A 24,249-nucleotide genomic window follows, 5' to 3' on the forward strand; every position below is an offset into this window, starting at 1 on the left:
CAACATGAAGAAATACAGGTGCAAACTCCTCATTAATAAGGCAATCATGATTAATAACCTTGTGTTTGCTTTTAATATGTCCCTTCATCCAGTCTGTATCGCAGTTGTTTTACGATTTTTCTGTATTTGTGATAATTCAAGCTTTGCCTGCCTTTTTTGTTTGTTTTTTTTTTGTTAAAGAGGATGCAACTTTACCAATTTACAGCCAAATACTCTGCCAATAGTAACAAACTTTTGGGAAAAGACTGGACCAGGTCAAAAGGACCCTCTGATTAGGCACAGACATGGCTTTCGGCACGTGCCAGTTGCGCGTTTAACAAGGCAACAGTCTTGTTAGCATCTTCAGAGAACTCCTGCAAATTCCTACTTGTATTTTCACGAGTAGGATACTGCACAAATTAGAAGGCACGATTAAAAATTATAAAAACAGAGCTGAAACAATATCCTGTTCATAATTCATCAAAAGAAAGAGAAATACCTGCCTTGGGGCTGTAATAAGACAGAAAGTGGGACAGGGAGACCAGTCCTCCCAGCAGACTCTGCAGGAAGCATTCCAAACATGAGAAATTCACTGTTCACCCAGCAGATGAAGTAATGACACTAGTATTTGTCTATAAAATGTAATTTAGCCAGACTACTCCAATGAAATCAGAAGCTTTAACACTATAAAACTAGGGTGTTGGAATATTTTTACCTTATTAAGAAGGGGGGGGCAACCCTATAAGCTTTCATTTTCCCTGAGCTGAACCATCACACTGTGGTCTTTGTTTTCGGCAGTGAACTGCACAGCCTCCAGCACTAAACAATTTGTGTAATTTCTTCTCAATGCACACACCTTGCCAAAAGCCTAGTGGCAGGTATAAAGTCCACACTCAGGCTTATCAGTACATTAAATAAAATCTTCTTCCCTCTCAGCCTAACCAAACACCTGAGGGTAAGCATCAGAGTGGATTCCCTGCATGGTTTCAGCCCCTGTCTCATCATGTCCATGCCGCGAGCACTTGGGTGAAGACGTCAAGCCAAAGCTTGTCCATGTAAAGAGCCAGTCGACAACTACAAGCACATCTGCCAGAAATGCAAGTTTAGGCTTGGTTGTAATACCTACATTTAACTCCTGCCAGACATTAGTGATGCAACATCCAAGGCATGTATTTATTGGTGTCAGTTCCTTTTTCATATGTAACATGAATCCTAAAAAAGTTTCCAAAGAACTAGAGGAACGTACTATAGTTAAGACAAATTAATTCTGAACTTTATTTCAACAAAGCAAGCCTCAGCAAAAAGCAAATAACAATGCAAATGTTTTTATGAATTCGGGAATGACAAAATGGAAACATGTCTTTTAAAAAAAATATATATGTGTGTGTTCCTGCCATGTTCGCAGCTAGAGACTCAGAGTACATGAAAATCCAAAAATAAAACTGAGTAGAGACAAAAGGAAAGGTTTTTTCTTCTGCCTTAACTAAGGGAAGTATAAACACTGAAATATCAATAGAAAAAAGTAGATTTTTTTTTTTAAATAACATGCTGTAAAAAGAATAAAATTTACCCTAAAACCCTCTAAACGGCCAAGAGTTCAGAAAAAAAGCGGTGTTTTGCACATCCATATAGTAAAGCCACTCACACATGAGATTTTTGGGGCACAAGCATTAAGCTGAGAGTAATTTAAAATGCTTCCTGGATGAGAAGTCATTCTCACACTGTCTTCATATGAAAACATGAATTAGTGTTAAGGAACAACTGCATGGTACTCTGCCACCTCTGGAGTTCACTCCTCAGTAACAAGAGCCAGAGGCATGGCTATTAGGTAAATTAGAAACTGTTCAAAGTACAGCTAAAACTGGCTGCAAAAGGACTTCTTTAAAAAAAAAATTTTTTGTGACAAGTTATGTTCATTTTTATAGTAAACAGCAGGGTCTTCTTACACATTCTTGGAAGATGTGTTGTGCTACAGCAGCTGCTTATAAAACACAGTAAATGAGGTAAAGTACCAAACTTCATCTGAAACAAAACCATCTTTTGTTTCCCTGGATGATGACATTAAATAGGACAGAAATGGCTACCTGCACTAGAAGTGTTCAAAGACTAACCTTTTTTTTTTTTTTTTTTGCCATTAAAACATAAATTCAATTAGTTATTTCCATGCTTAAACAGAACTGCTGCTGCTGAAATTGTACTCTAGCGATAATTGCAATCCAAGAGTGATCTAATTATATACAAGTCTCAGTGGCTGCATTCCCACATTGCTTCCTACAACCCAGCTTCGCTACAATACAACTCGTAAGTGAAAACCACGTCGTTTGCAATCGTCCTCCCTTAAGACTGCATGACTTATATATATTTAATGAGAATGGAGTTAATCTATTAGTAAGCTTCCTATGAAAATGTGAGTTTCTACCTACCGTTAAATACAAAAGATTAGAAAGGCGCTTCAGTTGCATGTAAAAAAAACCAGCTGATGGGCTAAACTGTACAAGGGAAAGAACATTCTTTTAATAAGGTACTGGATTAAGATTCAAGTACCAGCTTTACTTTTTGGGTCCGCCACCAGCTTCCTGTGTGACTCAGGGCAAGAAATTTCATCACTCCACAGCTCCATTTTTCAGCTATAAAAAGGACAGTGACATTTCCTTCTGCCGGCCTCTCCACATTTCTGTAGTAAGCAATACTGCACACTGGTACATTGCCTTGGACAATAAGTATCCAATATTAATTGAAGCCTCTGGGTAATACTCCAATAAAAAACTAAAACTGACTTGTCTCCCTTTCACAGGATCCTAACCAAGTTTTGTTTTGACACCATTTGCTGCTACTGCATTCTAACACATCTGTATCCCTGAGCAAAGCCCGGCATACAGCCTGCTTAAGCCCCTGCTTTGAAATGGAGGAGGAGAGCGGAAAAGGCAGTCAGTTGGGGTATCCCGAACATTTAAAGAACAACTTTGTCCAATACAGCATATCCTGGCCAACTCAACCGGACAATTCCCCACTAATGCTGTCAACATGCACAAGTATCCTGGGTGATACAGAGAGGCTGCCAACAACTTGCTCCTTTTTTTCTTCAGTATTTTCTACTCCCATTGTAAAAAAATTCAGTGCAATGGCTTTGCCAGGTTTGTAAATTTGAATGAGACCATCTGAGCTGATTATTTTAAGAGGGTTCTTGCAAGTAATTACAGGGTAAAAATGAGAATACTTCACACCTACATTCTGACTGAAAACTACTCAGCTCTGCTGGCTCCAGGCTTTTAATTGTCAAAAGAGTTCAGGGTTTGGAAAGTTATTGGCATCAAGTAATACTGGATATTCCTAACCAGCATTGTGTCATGATTTGGCACAATTTTTGCTGGGATACCTCCCAAATCTGTGACATAATCAGAGGGTTCTCTACATTACACCATATAGTCAGATGCTCTTGTTAGTGTAATATGTTACCACGTTTAATACCGTTTGCTATTACTTACACTTAATCAACTCTGGAACCAGTTAAACCATATAGGAAAAGCAATTTCAGAGGCTTTCAATTGACAGTTTTCCACATACAACTTGACCTAAAATTACGACCTGAGGTTTGCACGATGCAGTCTACATACGTAATTGCCTCTAAACAAACATCCATAACTCTCCACAACCCTGTGGGAACTGAAAATTCATATGAGAACAGGAAAAAAAAAGCACAAAATTAACTTCTGTAGAACTCTCTCAACTAGAAAAACTGTCAGAGTTGCCCCTTCTGACCAGCCTTAATTTACTCCTTCAGCAATTTTATGCCCAGCCTCCATGATTACTACAAGCTTTCAGCAACAGAGAAATGGCTGAGCTCCCCAACATCAATCCCCCTTTTTCCAGTTAAAGTCCCAATGCAGTATCTCTTGAAAGATGCACAGTAAATTCAACCCAGGTACATTAGGGTGCGCATTTCTGTACATATGTTTTCAAAGTGAACTAACAATTACACCCTTTAACTCATCAAATTCAATGCAAAAATAATTTATGCAGAACTCCAAAATGCAGGTTGTAGCTTGCAGAGGTCACTTTTGGACTTCTGATTTCCTATCTCACGGGGCCTGAGGATCACAAAATGCTGAATATTCACTCAGGGAAAAATGAGGGCCCATTTGGGTACCTTCAGCTGGGTACCCTGGACCCCAAATCAGTAGTCACGTTTGACAAAATTCATTTACTTTTCTGCGTCTGTATAAGAAGGAAATAGACATTTAAATAAATGACATAATCCTTATTACCATTCCATTCATTCATGCAGGTCACCATCATTTACTGCCAGGAAAAATAAACTTCTGCATAATATTCCTCAATGTAAGACATTCAAAAGGCTCAAAGCAGGAGAGGAGGTAAGAGGGCCTCTGACAAACATTTGCTCAAGTGACCACAACATCCATGAACACCTTCGCTAGAAGAAATGGGTGAAGAAATTTATAGTCAACATGAAACATAGGAGACTGGGACTGGGGCAGTAAAGAGGAAAAGGAGCAGGGGACAGAGAAGGGAAGGGGAATTTTTAACCAGTTTTGTTCTAGCAAGGACTTCTTCCAATATTGCAAAACTATCATTTTCCTCCCATGTAGCTTACTAAAACACAGGTTTAAGCAAAAGCAGAGTTAAGACAACCTAGGCTCCCTCAAGGATTAAGGGGAAAAAAAAACAACCACAACCGAAAAACCTCCAAAATCCCACTACACATCATCTTCTTACATTCTTCCTGGGCCAGGCCCTGTAAATCAATCCTTGTCCCTGGCAAGCCCATGCAAGCAGCCCACGCCCTCCAGCAAGGTGGTCAGCAGAGGACAGAGGCACACAAAACACAATTTACTATCACCTCTGGCAGCCATTGCTGCTACACGCTCCATAAACTTTGTTTAAACAAATGTTCAAACAAAAATGGCTTTGCCAGTCGCTTGGTTCACCTCAACAATACCCATAGCTCACTCTACCAAGGATGACAAAATACCGCTGAGGCTATAAAAATCCTCACTGTTTTCGGTGTTGACTACCTAAAAGCAACTACACGTGAGCTGGGTGTTTCACAGACTGGCTTTGAAAACTTAAAACATATTGGGGCTGGTGGCAGGGTTTCAGTATGATGGCATCCCCATCACAAAATTATCTTTTTCCTCTTCAGCTGCACGAAGGCCAGCTCTCACTGGCATTTTCATGAGGAATATTTTCATTTCTTGCTGCTGAGAAGCTAGCACTTATTTTCTTTTGGATTGGGGGGTATCCACAGATTTAAGTGATCCCAGACAAAATCAGATGCTACTTCTAAAGAGCATCCAAAACAATGTGAGATATGAATTTTTATTCATGTAAAAATCAATCAAGAAATAGGGAAATGAAAATTTTGTCACTGTTTTGGTCATATACCCAAAATCACAGTAAGATCCTCCATAGAAGATAAATTGGGGTGTCAGTCACCAGCCAAAAGCAGCTTACAATCATCAAATTCATTTTTGCTTTCAATACTGACTGATCAGAAGTTTTATTCACAGAGCTTGTGATGCTCAGATCATTCCACAAGCCTGGAGACAGCAAAACCCATTCAAGACATCAGAAACTGCATATCAGATCCCCAAAGGTACTACCAGCAGGTCCTATTATAACAGCCAACTGGTTACTTTTGGACAACAAGATCTTGAAAGTTAATAAAAGTGCTCACACCCATCCAGGCTAATGAGCAGGAGTAGGGGTGAATGGAATTTGTTCCTGAGATTTCAAGCACTAATTTAGCTAAGCACTTAAATTAATAGTCCTGCTGAATCACAGCTTTGCTACTACTAAGAATTCAGACAGCTTTTTAGAATTTGTCCTCAAGTAAAACCATTTATTCACAATTTGTCACCTATGTTTCAGGGACTCCTCACAGCCCATGCAATGGGCTACAGTCAGATCTCTGTTATTCTGCTGTTAATGCTAAGTACCTTTCCTGAAGCTCCAGGTCTGCACTAGCTTTACCACAATCAATATCTAGCTTTTCATTTAAAAAAAAATTATTCAGCTATAATAACAGCAATCTAAAGGATCACTTGACAGTTTTCATAACTGCAGTTATTAAATTTGTGTTAGTAAAACTGTAGAAGTAATAATTAAATTGTAATACGAATGATTAAAACTGCATCAGTATTTATCATTTGTTCATCACGGTAAGCTTGTAGGTGTATCACAGCAACACAAACTTACTCACACACATGGATATTACACTTTGCCAAGGCATGGGTAGATTAGTCCTACAGACACAACTGAAACAGATGAATACATAAAGTTATGTAGAAATTGGTTATGTAGTGAAATCTTTAGACTACTTTGAAATCATCTTCAAAATCAACGCAAAGTATATCAGCTTAGTTCTAAATGTTTTAATGGAGAAACTAGTTAATTTAAAATATTGTCTTACATGTGACAAAGTTTTACTTACCGACAACGTCAAGATGATATGTGTGATTGATGGATCCATACTGGTTTTCCACTATGCACGTATAGTTTCCTTTGTCAGACGGGACCACACTCTCCATGATGAGACTCCAGTGCTGGTTGCGGACCTGGAGGGTTGTAACCAGAGAGGTTGGGAACATTGCTAACATAGTCTCACCCTCTCCCCCTCCAAAAGAATTGCTTTCTCAATAGTTAACCTTTTGTAACCCATGTTTTAAAGCCTCTTCTGCGCTCGTTTGATGGTTCTGGACACTGAAATACTTTATTCCTGATCAGGTACAGCACAGCTGCAGCAGTGAAAGCTTTCATGCATTTTGCTCTAAATTCACCTCACTCCTGATCTGAGCACTGCAGACATCAGTGCACACTCAGTCCTACCAGGCTTAGGAGGATGGCACCAATTAGCAGCAGTTGTCTTACCAGGCTTTACCTCTCAATCCACTCTAAGCAAATTCACACCCTCAGGACGTTTCCATCTGTCTCCAAACAATCATCTGATAACGTTAACTATCCAGCCCAGCAGCAGTATCATATTGGATGGATATGATCCCCTAACATCTAAGCCTCCGCCTTTCTCTAATAGCTCAATTACACAGCCCGCATTTTGGAGAAACAAAGTACAGAAGGGCAATATTTGGTATCCCTCCCACAAACAGAGCGTGTCACTTCTCTTGCTACTCTGAGGTACCACAAGAAAGAAATAAAGATGCTGCCTCATGAAAAATGCCTGAAGAAAAACCCCATGGAAACAGAGCATACGGATATATATTTATTTTATACAATCCTTCTCGGACTGAATGTATTAAAGGTGCTGATTCTGTTCCCATTTGAACTCAAAATGAGAGTTGGCATTGGTCTTGCAGAAAATCTGATCCAGCCCAATACTGGGAGGATATAGAGTCATCCGGTACACATATATATTTCCTGCATCATGAGTTGGCTCCTAAAATGACCTTTTGCTGGCTATCCACTAATCTCTTATTTTAGCATTACATTTTTCACAAAGCGCTCAAAGAACTTAACATTATGTAGCTGTAATCTACAACCTTTAAACTGCAGAGTACTTATTTTAGCAAATGGAATAAAAATACAGTCTGGTACAGTCATTTTAATCAGCCAAATGGAAAGCAGTAATTCAGTGCAGTACACCGGAAAAATTTATGGACAATTCAGTGACACTTCCAGTAACTAAACATTCTTTAAAAAATCATTATACTACAGGTCTGAAATCCTGCTTCGTGCCTGACTACTGTGTAGGTCCTTACCCAGCAGGAAAGTCTATGCAGGGCTGCACCCTGGTGCCAAGAGCTTAGCTCTCACACTTACTAGAGGTTAAAATGTCTTCAGTGCAAAGCTTGGAGAAAAGAGCCCTCTCTATAAGGGGCTCCTGGCTTTCCTAGTCCCCCCAGCTAGTAATAAGCTCATTAGCTAGTTATTGCTATTACTGTCCAGTTATAGACTAATAATATTAGCTAATGACTGGCCATATGGGCTTTGAAAAATAAAGACAATATAGATAAGACTCCAGCAGCAGGTGAAGGGCATGGATGCTATCCAAATGTTGTAGAAGTGTGTGACGACATGACCCCAAAATCTCCAGCCCAAACTTACAGCTCCTCTCCCGGGCCCCCTTCTTGATGGTATACATCAAAACTATATACTGATTTTTTTTTTTCACACTATGAAGACCTAAGAAATAAGTTAATAAAGCTAGAAAGAGTTTATCAGGGTTATTTTATTGTCATGTTATTCTGCTAAGCAACCTTGAAAGTCAAAGTTTGGGTCAGGAAGAATTACTGTCATAAAACACTGGTAAATAACAAATACAACAGCTACATATTTTGAATATTTTACTTCTTTATGAGCTATTTTGGGGAAGACTTGGTCAAAGTAACCTGAATTTTTTGTCATTACAAGTTACATCACATTTCTTAGAATCAGAGCAAGTGTTTTTAACCTATTTGACTGCAAAACAGGAAGAGCAGCTCATGATTCCGCAGAAGTTAATGCAAAATAGAAATTGGTAACAAGCTGTAAGTAATTAATTTGATAGGAAAACACAAGAGATTGTTTAGCATTCCATAAGAAAACATAACTAACTTACAGCCATAAGTGGATATACTGGATGGCAACTTTAAAAAGTATTTGTGCAATTTCCCTTCTTGTAACTCCAATGAGAAGAGATAATATCTTTATAATAAAACAATAGCTTAAGCCTCTTCAGTTTAAGCCAAACAACTGCTGGAGAGGCCCAAAGCATTTATGACACATCGTCACACAACTGGATTTATGTCACAAATCTGGATTCAACTAGATTCAGCTTGTTGGCTTATTGCTTTCTGGTTACAAGTGCGGCACTGCAAAGCCCAGGAAAAACTCCCCTTTGCTGGGGGATGATGGCATCTTCTCCCGCTGAAGACTCTCAAATTGAACCTTTCGTTCTCTACCACGCGACAGTCCTGCCACATCACCGCAGCCATGCAGCTTGCAACACCCTGATTATACAGACTTTGTTAACATGATCTTTTTAAGTAACATGCCATCGCTCCCTAGTCCCAGTGAAGCCTGTCTTTGGGCAGGCAAAACTGGTGCCATTATTGACAACCAGCAGCAAAATCACACCTGTTTATGTAAAAGCCAGTTTCAAAAGAGGTTCAAAGCAGTGCTTGCACAGTACACAGGGCATACTTACACCAGCCTTCTGTGTACAGATGAACTACAGCAGTCTTGGGGGAAAAAAACCCAAACCAAATAAAAAAAGCCCACCCTTGTGACTGAAATTGCAAATAGATGGTCTCTTTGGTAATGTGGGTTGTTAAAGCCATTAGCTCCCTTCTGGTTGCTCGCTAGGGCCCTTCTAACTGAAGACACCAGTGCTACAGCTTTCCAAATAATCCCTAATAAGTTTCTCTGGGTGATACCAACTGGGTCCATTTAAGCTGTTTGAATAGATAACTTAAGCTCATCTGGCAGACAGAACATATTAGGGAGCTTACATGAACTAATCCACTAGGAAAAAAACACAAGGGCAGCAACAAGCCACTGAAAGCAGGAGCATCCTCAGCAGGCATATGGGGTCCAGCAAAGGACAAGTGTCCACAGCCAGAGATTTAACAGTTGTAGGAAACCCTTCCAGCTCTCCAACCTGACTAGCTCCTCGCAAGCTAGTATCCTGCTATTTCTGCTGTTTTGTTCCCTGAAGCCCTACTTCATATTGAGTTCTTTAAAAATCCTGGAGAACACCCACACAGTTCCACCCACTCCATCACCTGGTCTTCAGGGGACCCCTTCCAGTTTGGCACTGCCTGTTCTTGATATAGGGAATTTTAGGGAACAACTGCATTCCCAAATCACAGCTTGACTCTTCAGGTACTTTGTCTTCACAGTTTAATAACTGCTTTCGCAATTTTTTTAAATTGCTTTGCAATACCTATTATCATGTTTTATCTGTGCTTTATACCAAAAAATGGTACCTTATTTGCCAAAGAATTAAGAGAAATATAATCTCAACATGTTTTTTTCCTGACTAGTTATGGACACTTCTGACAAATTAATGAGGTGCTTTTTTTGGCCACCTTCTCCATCAAGTTTTTAACCAATTCTTCCAAACAATCTCTAAAAACAATTCTTAAACAATTCTTAAACTAGATTATCAATATCAAACGCATCAAATACAACCATACCCGTAAGATATCGCTTGGAGGTAGAAAACCTAAACTGGAATCAAATGCCAAGAAATACTGGTCAGAAATCTAGGAAAGGGCAAGTGGTGTTTCACAGAAATGTTTTGCTTTTGGAGTATCATATAAAAAACTGTGGGTAGTCCTGTTTAATTTTAAAATACATGTCTTCAGTGAACAGACGCATCATGAAAAGTTGTCACGTAGCAAAAAAAATGGTAAAAGGGGGTCAATTTTAAATGAATTTCAAAAGAAAGAAGGATTAGATGCCAAAATACAATGCCCCACAAAATCAGCACAGTTCAGACATATACTGGTACTGCTCAGGTAGAAAGAACAAGTGCAGAACATCTATACAAAAGCCATAGGCTTTTATGATTCCTATAGAGTCAGAGCTCTTTCTTTACTCTATTTACCTGGCTGAATTTAAATGTGTATAAGGTGACTGTAGTGATGAAGCTTATCAAAAAGCATACGTGAAAACACACACCTGTTAATACTTAAACAGGTACAACTGATAGAGGTACATTTGCTTTCCGGGTGGCGTACAGAAAAGTAAAGGCTCCTGTGATCTCTCATAGAGGATTTATATCATTCATTCAAAGACATCATAAAATGGCTTTAAATGCACAAGCAAGAGCTGTCATCACCTTAAAGACAGATTTAAAAAAGACTGAAAAGGGTTTAGACATTCAATAACTGATCCCTTTCTCCTTGCTTTAGTAACTTTGGGTACACCTGTAAAATCATAAAAGGTTTGATTTTGAAATCCACCACCCAGAATTAGTCACAGTGGAGGAATTTTGCTCTGGGAAGCACATACACCCTTCTGCTAGCCTGCCTGAGTGCAAATTGACTCAAGACATTCCCCAGTCAGCAGGACAAAGTGCTACAGGCCACTATCTGATTGCGATAAAGAAAAGAGATTTCTTAGCTCAAGGCAGCAGGAGAGAGGTGGCTGGTGGATTACTGGAAAGCTTCACATTTTCCTCCCCTTTACATTGTTCTTAAAGTCTTCAAGGGATGATTGCCTTTTCCAAAGGGGACAGAGATGGTGTTACATCAACTAGTGATGGTAGATACAGCCAAGTTTGGATCTAGCTATTCTAGTTGCTCAAAGTATTATGATGATCTCCAGTAGAAATGCTTTACGTATAGCAATGCTCAGATTCAAGACAAACTAGCATACAAGAATTGTCATGAGTTTCTGTGATACCTGCCTAAACTCGGACCAACATGGAAAGACTCAGCCCTTCCCAAGGATTCCTTCACTACAAATTCGTCAGTATAAAGGTGTCAAAAAAATTTTTTTTTCCTCTGTTTCAGAATAATTTTGAACTAAGCCTGCAGTGACCTCATCCTGCCCCTCTAAAAAGAAGAGGGCATAGCCTCCAGAAGCTCTGGAGGCCTCATTCTTTAACACCCATTCACTGAAAACAAGCTTGAATCTTAAAAAGATGGTTATTCAAAACACGAACAGAATCTGGAATATACATAGATTGGATAAGCAGAATGACAATGATAAGTAAATGCTACCAGATAATTTTAAATTTGATGTATTTCTAAGCAACAAGAAAGCCTAAAATCCACAGCTGTGTCCCCTCTTTTTTCCTTTAGCCTAAAGAGATGTAAGAAGTTATGATTTACAATTATAGGTATATACTTTTATCTGGCTGGCTTTAGAAACAGGCATCTGTGGTTTCTTCCCAGAGTATATACACACCTAGGAAATTGCATGTTTAATACACATGAGCAAAAATTTAATTTGTGCCACTAAAGGGACACAAGTGTAAATAAGCTCAACCAGATGCCTAACACAGGCTAGCAGTGGCAGCACGGAGCCCCAGATGGACTGATTTACCCTGCCAGAGATTACCCTCCCAAACCAGAGATCAGGTATCTCCACCCTGCGTTGCAAGACACACATTTTCCTTCACAGCTTTCAAGAGTGATATCTGCATTTCCCTTTCAGAGATGTAAAGTGTTCAAATAATGTCTCAGTTAGTACTGAAACAGTTACTATTATTTTCCAAGACAGGATTAGCTTTGTGTGTTTTTTTTTTTTTTTGAAATTGGCTTTTATTTTTAAATAAGCACCAAGAAAGGTGAAAATCACTGAATTGTAGCCAATTCATTAACACTCCAGAGCGTTATGAAAGGCAGAAGGTGTTGCCAGGTGTACATTCATAAGCAACAGTAATTTATGGTGTAAGCAAACATAGATGGAAAAGTCTACTTAGATAATTAGTGCTCATGCAGGGAGACTTCTGGGCTTCGCTCTCTGCTAACACAAATGTTGGAAAAATTGACGCTTTCTACAGTAAATCTAGCTAAAGAGGAGACTATGGCTTGTCCTCCTCTGCACTGGAAAACATATTTTTTTCTACCAAGCAGGATCTGAGACAACAGCAAATGAAGCAATATACACGCTGGCTCCACCAGGGCATCGCAAAATGGCACCCCAAAGACACTGCCATAGCTGGGGTAAGGCAGTGGCGCGGTACCGGGAAAGCAGCCCCCAAGGACTCACTCTTTAGCTTACTGCCTCTGGAAAAGTCAGTTAACTTCCTAATTACCATTACAAATTGTTCTGAGCTCCTCAGCAGAAGTTCTAGGCTGGGACTTACAACCATGACACAAGGTGACTAACTCGGAAACTTCTCATCTTTGGAGAGAAGTTGCTGAGGTGTCGGGTAGGTGAGGAAGCTGCTGACAGACAGTCTGCAGAAGAGGTTACGGTAACTCAGAAATGCGGGGCAGGATGGCAAGGGTACTGCTTGAACAGCAATTTGCTGCCAACGTCACACACTCCCATCTCCTGTGAGGAGCAGGATAAGATGACCGAATCCCGACTTCTGACCTGACCTAGGCAGATACCATGAGGTTAAAGGTCCGTGCACTAACCCACAGAGCTAGCTGGCCTCCCTAAAACTCTCTTAATCAGTAACCACCAATTTAGAATGAAACATCTAATCTGAAGGTGTTTAAAATTCAAACAAACCCTTGTAAGTAATTGCTGTTACTTTCCCTCAAATTCTGCTTCCCATTTCAGTTTCACAGACCATAAACTCTATAGAAAATAACAACTTTTGACTTCCAACCCTTCCTTTATTAAACTGCCTGTGATCAGCAGAGTGGATGGTCATTCTTTAACAATGCAGCTGAAAATGAATGTAGCAAACTAGTCTTACTCTGCTTTGCAAAGTCAGTCTTTAGTTTTCCAAATAAGTCTAAATAATCCTTAGCTGCACTGCTATGCTACAAGCTTGGATTTGAGGGAAAAAAATTATAGAATTAGTGCTCAGTTACTGCCAAAGAAACCACCCACCCTTCCCCAGAAGAAAACAATTACTTTTTTTTTTTTGCGTCTACATTAGATCTAAGGCCATTAACAGATTTTCTGTTGACTCCAGCAAGTTTGTGGTTTGTTGTTTGGTTGGGTTTTTTCTTTGTTTTTCCTTTTTCTTTCTTTTTTTTTTTTTTTAAACAGCCTTTGTCAAGAACAGATATTGCAAAATCACATCATGACAATGTACCTTATATCCACCAATACGATGCTCTTGTTTAAACTCTTTCCCATTTTTCAGCCATCGCATCGTCGGTGTTGGGTTTCCCATCGCTGGACAACGAAATTTGACAGTGTTTGCTGCTGGCACCGCGTGTAGCCTTTTCTCCATTTTGTCCGTATGTGTCCAGTAGGGTGCCCCTGTTTCAAAGAGATAAATCCAGAAATATCAGTACCAGGAAACTGAGCTCCCTTCCCAGCCCCTTTCACAGACAAAGTGCTGCACATATTTGTTTTAGCAGAGACAGCATGGTTTAGAAAGAGTGCATGACTGGAAATCATATGCCACAAACGTTGACCAGAGTTTTGCAAATGGCTCAGCCCGCAGCCTTGAGTATATAATTTATGACAAAATTCTAGTAATGAACTACAGATGCACTTTGTTTTGTGTATGTCAAGTAAGACAGAGGGACCAAGTCTTCAGCAGACTCAAATAATCAGATGTTTTCGACCTAAAGTTGAGTTCCTGTGAGCACTCAGCAAACGTTGAATTCTTGGACCCTGACTCCAAAACCAGACAGACCAAGACAGAAGACCTGTTGGAAACTTCAGCCTTAACTTTTCCCCATCTGTTAGAATGGGGATAAACATACCTACCTGCCTGGCAGCCCACTAAAACTTAAAGTGTACTGTGGCAACGTGAGCTGTGCTGTTACTGCCATAGAAACCACTAAAATATATTTGCAAATGAAGGACCAGCAAAACTCAGCAAGAGCAGTGATTTCCCATTCTCATGAGCCTGTCGAAGCCCAAACGTTCACTGATGTCCAACACTGCATGAGTGTCTCTCTGAGCCCATATTTATTGATCACTTTTACCAGCTCCTGGCAAGGCTCTCCTGGCGCTTACTCACTCCTTCCCGTGCCCTGGCCCAGCCTGTACCCACACGAGGAACATCAGGAGCACACGGAAAACCCCTCTCTTATCGAGGTTATCATTTGTCACGTACCAGTACAGCAAACACAGCAGAACAAAACATAAAACTACCCATCTGTTTTCACCCCCCAAGAAGTAAAGCTGCATGGCTAGAACCGCATACAAGGTTACCCTGTGCTCTAGATCCATGCATAGCTTTAGCTACGTTGCACAGTGCCTTCACGGCATCACTTCAAGTTGTCTCACCTAACAATTTTTAAAAAGTTAAAGATTCAAGATCTGTTTAACAGTAGGAAACATTAATTTCTTTTACAATGGAGCTTTCCTGAAGCAAATCAGATTAGTGTGGAATTTTAGGACTAGAGGGGTCCAGAAAAATAACTCTGTTTCTCTCAGCCCTGTTTCATTTCCTTCATTAGCAGCCTAACATTCCACTATAAATAAACTCTTCCGTTCCTCAAATATTTATAGCAGTTCTTACAATCAGAGCAAACTCAGAAATCCTGCCACCCCCCTCTCTAAATAAAAATACAGCTGGATAGAAAATACAGGAATAAATCCTTTAACAACATCTCCCTCGGTATAAAGAAAACATTCCAAAAGCAAGTCTTATAATGATGCTAAGAACGATAAGTGATTTTTTTTTTGCCTGAAGTCGCAATTACTGTTAAAATTAATGAAGTAGAAAAGCAAAGCAAATTTGTGCATGTAATCAAAATAGAAAATCAGGTAACTATTGAAAATTTAACTACAACACTAAGAAATTGTTACATGGACTAAAGAGAATTAGGGATGCAAGGAAAATCACTCTTAATGTTATTTGCTAAAACGAGGATCACATTAAATTAACAGAAGACTTTAAACAAAGCCAACCAAAGGAATTAACTACTACACGCAAAGACCAAATTACATTATAAGTATACCAGGCAAAGGCAGAATTACTTGCTGGTACTGATATGTTAAAAGGATATTTTCTCTGGATCGCTAAACATCTTCCACAAGGCAATGTAAGGTGACCAATAGTGGGCCCTACCCACAATTCCCACAAAGTCAAAGTAAACTGTGGCACGTCAAAGCCAACCAACCATACAAACTAATTATATTGGCATCTCAGACAGAGCACAGGGCCTAGATTTGACCCCAAACTGGCAACACTGCCACCACAACTCTGCAGCCAGCATGGCCACTTCTCATCGTGTCCATCACATGCACCTTCTCAAACCTATAGAGCATAAAAAGCTTGGAAGCACCTGCTGGCAAGCACAACCTCTGAACCAAAGGCTCCATAGCTCACCTATGTGAGCACAGGCTGGATGGACCAGGCTCTGGAGAAGCTCCCATGAGGGTGCAGCCCAGGACCAGGGCATCTGACTTGGTCAGGATCCATCCACCAAGGGTTCCCCAAACAAAGCTGCTTGGTGCAGGCAGGCTTCTACTCAGCTACCAGCCTGTACTGCTTTACAGGGCAACTTGTCCTCTGGTTTTCTTGCATAACCCTCCTTTCCATCAACCTTCATCCTTTAAAAACCTCTGTCCCTGGAAGAGACATGCTCCAATAAGACTCCTCTACAGCAGATACACAGGGAGGAAAAACTTTGCTCTATGGAAGAGGCCAGGAAGATGCAGGCAGGAATGAAGAGAAGCAGCTCAGTTCTGTGCTACAGAGAGAGGGGGAAAGGAAACACTCTGGGATGGGAGACAGAACTCTGCTTGGAAAGCTTCCCTTTGCACAACCCTCACATCAGCATAACCTGCAAAGCTCCTGAATTACAGGGGAGCTTGGGGGAAAACATGCGGACATCACATGTTGAAAACGCCGCCTGAAAACGCTTCAAGACATCCTACCATTTTTCACTGGGTAGTAGCAACATATATTGGCAGCTCCTTGGTATGTTAAAGGGAAAAGAGAAAAAGGCAGCAACAACCACAAACAGTAACACTTGCCCTCATTTTGTGCTTTCATACAGCGACTGCTCCGCTGAACACACAGCAGTTCTTCTATAGGTTAAATTATCACAACCTAAAAGCACCTTTTACTGCTTCTATTTGTGTTGAGAGGAAAAACATCCAGATTCACTAAAACAAATAATGAACCTAGCTTATGAGCATATACCACCAAGTGCCGAGTCCTCTTATAGACGGTGTCCATCACATCCCACCGTTGCTAACGGGGCAGGTGGAAGTAGGTAGCACTGCTGTTAAAAGTTCACAGTAACAACAGGGCAGGCTCCAGCGCGTAGCGGTAACGAGCAGCAGGGGAACGGGTGGGAATTCCTGATTGCTTTTAGAGCTCTCATTAGTGAAGAAAATATCCTGCTGACCCACACTGGACTCCACTGCAAATACATTATATCTAATCAGGCAAATCTCCTCCATCTGAAATTGAAATTAGGCAGCCCAGGGGACCACTTCACTTCAGGACTCCTCGATTTTTATTTGGACTTATCTAACACAAAGAAACACAAAAGTAGTCAACTCCAAGCCTGCCTGACAAGCACCTCGAGCAGGCAATAGTGTGCCTGAAATGACCACATAAAACCCCCTCCCCACCCCCAAGGTTTTTAGTACTATTGTATTTGACCTTTAATTATAAAACACTTCTAGGCAACATTCAATCTTTGCTGCTCCCTTGAGTGGGTCTCCACTCTACAGGATCTGATGAATTTGAACCTTGTTTCATCTCTTCTGAAATTCTTCAAGGCATGAAAAGAACAGCATGTGGATTACATTTAGATACTTTTTGTTCTTGGTGCCAATTTACCATTGCTTGGCCCAGAATAAATTGTTTAAAGGTTGATAAGGAAAAAAGCCATAAAGCTTCCAGTCACCTGACCAGAATTCAAGGCAGAATAACAGCATCTTCAGGGCTACCCAGGGGTCACCAGAACAAATTAGTGTTGGTGGACCTCAGTGTAACCATCACAACAGCTGCTGCCTGGCCAGCACCAAGCCAGGATTATAGAAACATCTAAAGTTAGGGGTACCTCTCAAAGTCATGATGAAGATGAGGCAACAAGTACCAAAAACATGTATTACACTGCTGCCAGTAGGAACTGATGATGACCAAGCCCTTAGCTTTGTGAACAAAAGTCCCAGGTCAAGTCCTGGGGAAAAAGCCTTGGAGGTGGCCCTCCAGAACCAAGCTGATGCACCTCTTTAGGGCAATGAAGAGAAAAACCAAGTTGCCAATAAAGGCATTTTGTGGACAGAGAGGACTATTTTGCAGTGGAACCAATCCTGCACCTTCCACGAGCACTAATCCTTTCAACAGAAGCTGGAAGTAATAAAAAGGTATTCAGGATGCAGTCTGGAATAAATCTACCACAGCGTTTTTGCAGACAGTTAAAATATCTGTCAAGCTAGAAGAACACCAAATACAGAGTGAAATCTGCTACACATGCCTTTTAGTTAAAAATGCACACAGGGCAAATGGTCAAACGCAAATGTGTACACACAAGTGCCCTCCTCTCCTGAAAGTGAGTTGCTCCTCACAGCTACTAAGCCACTTAAAGCCTCCGTTGACTTCAAGAGCAGTTGTGTTTTCTGGGCAGCCTTGAAAATTAGGCTAGATTTCCTCAACAACCACTCTGCCTGCACTGAAAATATATTTGTAAGAGAGGCGAAGAAAATAAAAAAGCTTAAAAGAATACTTACAATCATAAATAAAACAGCTCTAAAAGCTTTGCTTTAGTTTTAAATATGCAGGAATGAGATGCCAATGTTCAGTTTCCTGTGGAAGGCACTACAGCCATTTCCTGCCTCATCACATCATAATTAACATGCCAGGACAGCTGGACTTTATCAGAATTGTTTCATCAAAAAGCAACAACCTTTAAAGACTATGGCCTTTTGTTTCCATCAGTAAAGGCATAACCAGGCCAATTTCCATTGCTTATCCTTAATGATCACAGCTGTAATTTGTATGTAAATTATCAGTTAAATTGTTTTAGATCTGCAAAGCTCAAACAATGATTCAGGAAACACTTAAAGGCTTCTTTCTGTTAAAAAGCAGCAACCAGGGACTCTTGTGAGGTCCTGGACTTCCGTAGGCTCTGCCTAACTAGGCAAGAGACCATTACACACCACCGCCTGCCACACAGCATACTCAGGGAGAACTTTAGACTACTCAACTCCTCGTTCACTTTTCAATCTGTCTTGCAACAGTTTCTTAGATCAGATGTGATCTTTTGGACATGACATAAAATCTAGAAAGGGAATGGGAAAGGATACTGGTGGGAAGTCCTAGAAGACACTGGATAGGCAAGCTTCAGCGGTTTGCAAGAGCACTACACCAAGTCCCACCCCTAACTTTTATCCAGCTCTGATCTTGCCAAATCACAACCCTCTTTCAGAAACCTTGTGTTAATCCAACTGAGTTACTATGATGCAACTTTTCATTGAAAACAGACTACTTGCACAGATGCAGGTTCATAATCATTCTTCTGGTTCCAGCTCTTCCCATTGAGCACTCAGACATCAGGAGGAAGGCTGCACCACTTCCTGCGCCCGTCTGCAGCTTGCAAGAATCCCCAGCAGTTTGTGGGCACCTTGTAAAAAGCAATCTCATGAAGACTTGTTTGCACAACACTGCTCAGGAGCAATCTGTCTTCTTGCAGTTTCCTCCCTTCTACACTGCCAGAGTTTGTGCTCTCCCTGCCATCTGAGATGTTTAAACGTTCACACTCTAGAGGCATCTTTCATTTGGAGCAGGGAAAGTGTGACTGACCCCTGCTAAAGTATACACCCTATCCCTGGCAGACGGAAACTGTCAATGGCCTTTCACCAGCTCCTGAATCAAGATAGATTAACAGTAGCTTAAAATGATAGCTCATATTACAAGAACATCACTAGCATTACAGAAGACACCACTGGGTAGTTCTCCCTGTCGCATGAAAGGGCAGGAATCGTTACCATGATGTTACAGAGCACAGTTGCCTCAAGATCAGGTCCTTTTTTTTCTCACCATATGCGCTTCCAGAATCCATTTTTGCTCACAGGGAATCTCCAAAGCCATCAGTATGGATTAGAAACACAATTGTCTTTGCTAACACACCAAAAATATTGCCAGCCCTTTTTGACAACCACCGATAAAGCTCTAAAGTGATAACAGACATAGGGATGTTCCTAAAAGGAATTTCTACCCATGAGTCCTTTCCAGGGGAACACTAACATTACCTGAGTTTGTGGCTTTTGCCTAGACAACTTCTTTTAAAATCATTGTCCCTTTTCCAAACTCGCCAATTATCTTTGCTACCACATTCCTTTGTCAGAGCAGCCTCCAGCTGCTTAATCTCAGCCACTTCAAGCTGCACCTCTGAATCAAACCTGGTTAATCACACTAACAGACGGCAGGGGCCAAACAGGCAGCTAAGAACTTATATCATTTTAAATAGCATCTAATGTTTCACAGCTTCAGACCAGGGGTAGCCGTATACAAGAGTAACTAACTAGGGGTGCTGAAATCAGGCTCATACTTTATCATCTGAACAAGTGTTTCAAGCATACAGTTTAGCTGCCAATTACTAATCAGACTGAGGAGCAAATATACTACCTGGTTGCTGCGTTCGGTAACTAGCCGACATCTCCCATGAAGGATTTCTGTGTTCTGTGTGTTATTGACTTTACAAAGCACGAGCGACAGCAAACTACCAGTCACCACGGGGATTTTGCAACAGCGCATAGGGGCGTAAGGAACCAATATGAATTTTACATATTTTTTTTCTTAGTGACTGCTCTATTTAGAGCCTATTAATAGCTTTCCAAATTCTCTAAAGGGACTGAAGTTAACATTCAGATAGGTTTAAGACTCTTTTTAGCCCATTTTCATGATGCTAAGTAACATAAAATGTGGTTTTAGTGCTGATTGCTTTCTTTGCAACAAACCTTGAGGTCCTTTGCAGACGAAAGAACCTCATTGTCTCCAAATTCATTCTCCCTGGGGAGATTTCTGCGAAGATTAAGGATTGAAGGATTAACTTCATTACAACTTAATTTTATTTTTAAAGTTTCCACACCACCTTTTAACAAAATGAGCTGGATCTGTGTTTCTTCTGTTAGATTTCAGCTCAGGTTCAGGGGAAGTTAGTTCATCTCTGAGAGTCTAAACCAGTCAAAGACTGAACTTCAATTCAGGAAGAAAGGAAACTGCAGAAAAGCTAGCAAGAAGGAAGAAAGAAAGTACAGACCAGTAAAGTGTGTTTAGAAGAACATTAGTTTATTTTTCTTTTTCTTTTCCAAGTTTATGAACTATGTGAAACAGAAAACAGAGAAGGACAAAGATACCCCTATTTGACAGCCCATGCAGTTAACAATCAAGAAGCTCTGAAGGCAGGAGTGCAAAAGACGGGACATTATTTTCCAGGTGGATCTTGCTAGTGACTTCTGGCAGTTCGCTGTTACTTACTCATCTGGTTGCTGTCATTCACAAAGTCCTCGGACCCATCATTGTCATCTTCATCATCCCCAGAGGAAAGAGCATCTGCACATTAAAAATAACCAAGTCTTTAAACCAGCCTATTTTTACAGACGAATAAACCAATATGCTACATCTTTGATTATCTATCAAGAAGAATGGATGTTACATTAGCTGTGCAGAAGCTATAGAAAAAGAAAATCCAGCCACAAAAATGTGTTACTCTTATAAAATCCTATCAAAAACCAATTAATAATCCTGAAATGCTACAAAGTTTCCAAAGGGAACTTGCTAACTCCAAAAATCTCTTTCTGCCTACAATTTTTATTTTTCTTAAAGACATTCAGTTGAACAGAACTGCGTATCTCCAGAACGATTTATCTTTAAACTTAAAGGATGCAGGACTCCTCTTTTCCTCTTCTGATGCAGGGAAAAAACCACTTGTACTCATTTTACCGGCTTTATCATCTTCACAACGACTCTGTATAATCTAATCCTGTCATAGTGGCGTAAAATAGAGGGCTATTCAGCAGCTGTTGATCACTTAGAGACCCCATGAAGTAAAAGGAACATAGACAAACTGAGTCCATTTCAGGGTCAGAACAAGGCGGGAAATACCTGAAATAAATACAGACTCAGCTCAACTCACTGTGCCCAAGTGGACTGTTTCACATTACATCATAATGTGTCTTTGTATCACATTTTACAGCTTCTACATGCAAAAACCTATGTTTAACTCACTCACCTGTAACATTTACAATGAAGTACAGAGTATCACTGTCTAGGGTCCTAACAGCAGTGCAAGCATAGAGGCCCGAATCTCTGGGTGTAGCATCCTTAATTTGTAAGTACTCCCCAATAATCACTGTCCTATTGTCAGGCCCTAAAGGGACCCCATCCTTAGTCCAACTGATCATGACGGCGTCTTTCAATTGACAGCGTAACTCAAGCGGTTCTCCTGGAAGTGCTGAATATACATCTGGCTGAGAGATTTGGTATTTGGTTGGCGGCTCTGCGAAGGTGGAAGGAAAGGAGGAAAAAGAAGAAAGAGAAGGGAAAGGAGAGAATTTCCAAAAAAAGTCAGTGAAGGCCCTTTTCATCCACAGAAATCAAGTTATGTTAAATAAAAAAGTTTCATCCAGATTAGCCCAGTAATCCATCTTGTAAAATTGAACCAAAATAAAGCCTATCCCCTATCTGCATGTGAAGAAGTTAACCACAAAGTTCATTCCCTTTTGATCAGTGTCTCGGCATATGCCTTGTCCTGAGTGCCACACAAAGGCACAACCCTTCTCACCGCTCATGGCGAGCCGACGCTGGGGAGGTGAGTGCTGCTGAACCTGGGGGCTTCGAAGAATTTGGAGGAGGCAGGAGGAGTTCAAAAAGCAAATTCAGTTTTACATCTTAGGATTTGGGTCTATGATTCAAACGAATATTTTTTTTTAACCTGAAAAGAGCTGTTTTGGAAGAAAAGGATGGCCAAAGAAATCCCTCACTAAGCTAATAAACAGGAGCTCCTATACACAGCATATATGATGTCCTTCATTCTTCTCCCTGCACCCTTTCCAAAGTCTACATTTGCCTTCTACACTGCCAACTCTGTTCCCAGTGACAGTAACTTTTTCCTTTAATTTTTTTTTTTCCTTCATTTCGTATTTCACAGCCTCTCCTGAGCAGCAGACAGCAGAAACCCGGGAACACAAGCAAAGCTTTCAAAGTCACAGTGGACACAGAAATTTAAAAAAAAAAAAATGGCTCATCCATCAGTTCCCTTTTGTAACCAAATAACAAGAACATCACCAAATCACAGCCTTTTTCCAGAAAAACATCCTTGGAAAACTACATCTGCCTATCGTTACCAGAGCTTTGTCACCCCCTTCCAAGGAAGGGAACTGCAGCCCCAGGGAATCCAGAGCCATCTCCACAGGGGCAGCAGGACAGCTCAGCACAGCGTGGGGGGACCCCCACACCACACCTCCAACATATTCAAGCTGCACCCAGTACAGGGACTGCTTTTGTAACTGCTTTCTCCCTACAACCACAATATCCCTCTCCCACAAGCCTCCTGGCCTCACCAAGGCAGGCATGAAAAGTAAATAAGGGAAAGCAGCATGAAGGCATCTTCTGTTTGCTCACGAGGAGGGTCACATCGCACAGACAGCTGCTCCCCGGCACACATCCTTCCCCACACAGGCACCAACTGTGCACCACTGTGTGCTTGTATAAATAAAACACACACCTCTTTGTTTGGGAGTCTGAGAGGATATTGAAATAGATGACTCCTTGGTGTCCACCCTTGCTTCTAAGAATACCGAAACCCTGAAACCCATGTTCCTCGTCCTTGGGGCATGGCATTGTCATTTCTTGTACCTCACCTTCAACAGAGAAGTCTTAAACAAGCACCACACCTGAGCTAGCCTTTGTTTGGAGTTTGGAAATGCTGAAGCTGTCAGTAGTTTAGTTTTGGGTAGTCCTGTGAGGAGCAGGGAGTTGGACTCAATGGTCCTTATGGGTCCCTTCCAACTTGAGATATTCTATGAGTACCAGAAGCAGCCACCGCAGTGGGACACTCATACATTTAGATATTGGGTTATACTGATGCACTTGAAAAATAGCATGCCCAATTTCTCCTCCCACTCATCCTGGAATCATGTAATTTCAGGGAGTTCAGTGGGAGTTTGCCCAAAGCAATGGGAGACCAGATCCAGTGATGTGCCCTTGCAAAGCAAGCAAAGCCTCTCCTGGCTTTTTCCCTAGGGCAAATGTGTTTTTTTCAAACCACTGATTTCACACTTGCACCACACCAAGGCAGTGGCCAGAAGTAGTACATAACACCATCTAAACAAGATCAGTTACAGAGACTGTAAAGAATTATTGTATTTAGATTTTATAACAAGGTCTCTAGGCTTTCTAGTGTGCAAAGCTCCATTTCAAAGTCTAGGACAAGCTACAATACAGCTTTATACTCCTTACAAACTAATTCAGTTTTGCTGATACAGTCAAGAATCCACAGATCTGGAATGCAGGTGTTTCACCAAGCACCATACTATGCTGTTAGAAATCTGATTTCCAGGAGGAGCACATGCTCCTTTCTATGTAAATTGGTAGAAATGGGTATATCTGAGTATACTTGAGGTTTTTTTTTTAACTCAGGTTCCACTATCAAATTTAATAATGATTTTAAAAAAAGGTAGCTGAAGCCAGCTAGCTAATTTACTTTGAAGTTTTTAAGGCTTCTTCCTAAGACTTCTTTGGGCAGATTGGTTGTT

General features: G+C 40.7%; 1 protein-coding gene across 12 annotated transcripts in view; it reads right to left on the reverse strand.

Annotated features, from left to right (window-relative positions):
* Positions 1-24,249, reverse strand: part of FGFR2 (fibroblast growth factor receptor 2) — an 86,352-nt gene that overhangs the window by 44,150 nt on the left and 17,953 nt on the right. For 7 of the 12 annotated variants that reach the window (XM_064464296.1, XM_064464297.1, XM_064464294.1 and 4 more), the window contains exons 3-6: positions 21,726-21,992; positions 20,972-21,046; positions 13,664-13,833; positions 6,431-6,554 (exon numbers count right to left, since the gene is read on the reverse strand). In XM_064464296.1, the coding sequence (XP_064320366.1) occupies positions 6,431-6,554; positions 13,664-13,833; positions 20,972-21,046; positions 21,726-21,992 (636 nt within the window). The remainder of the gene's footprint in view (positions 1-6,430; positions 6,555-13,663; positions 13,834-20,971; positions 21,047-21,725; positions 21,993-24,249) is intronic. The other 5 variants (XM_064464304.1, XM_064464306.1, XM_064464305.1 and 2 more) reach the window with 2 other exon arrangements.

Source organism: Phalacrocorax carbo, chromosome 12, assembly GCF_963921805.1.
Source record: "Phalacrocorax carbo chromosome 12, bPhaCar2.1, whole genome shotgun sequence".
NCBI lineage: Eukaryota > Metazoa > Chordata > Aves > Suliformes > Phalacrocoracidae > Phalacrocorax > Phalacrocorax carbo.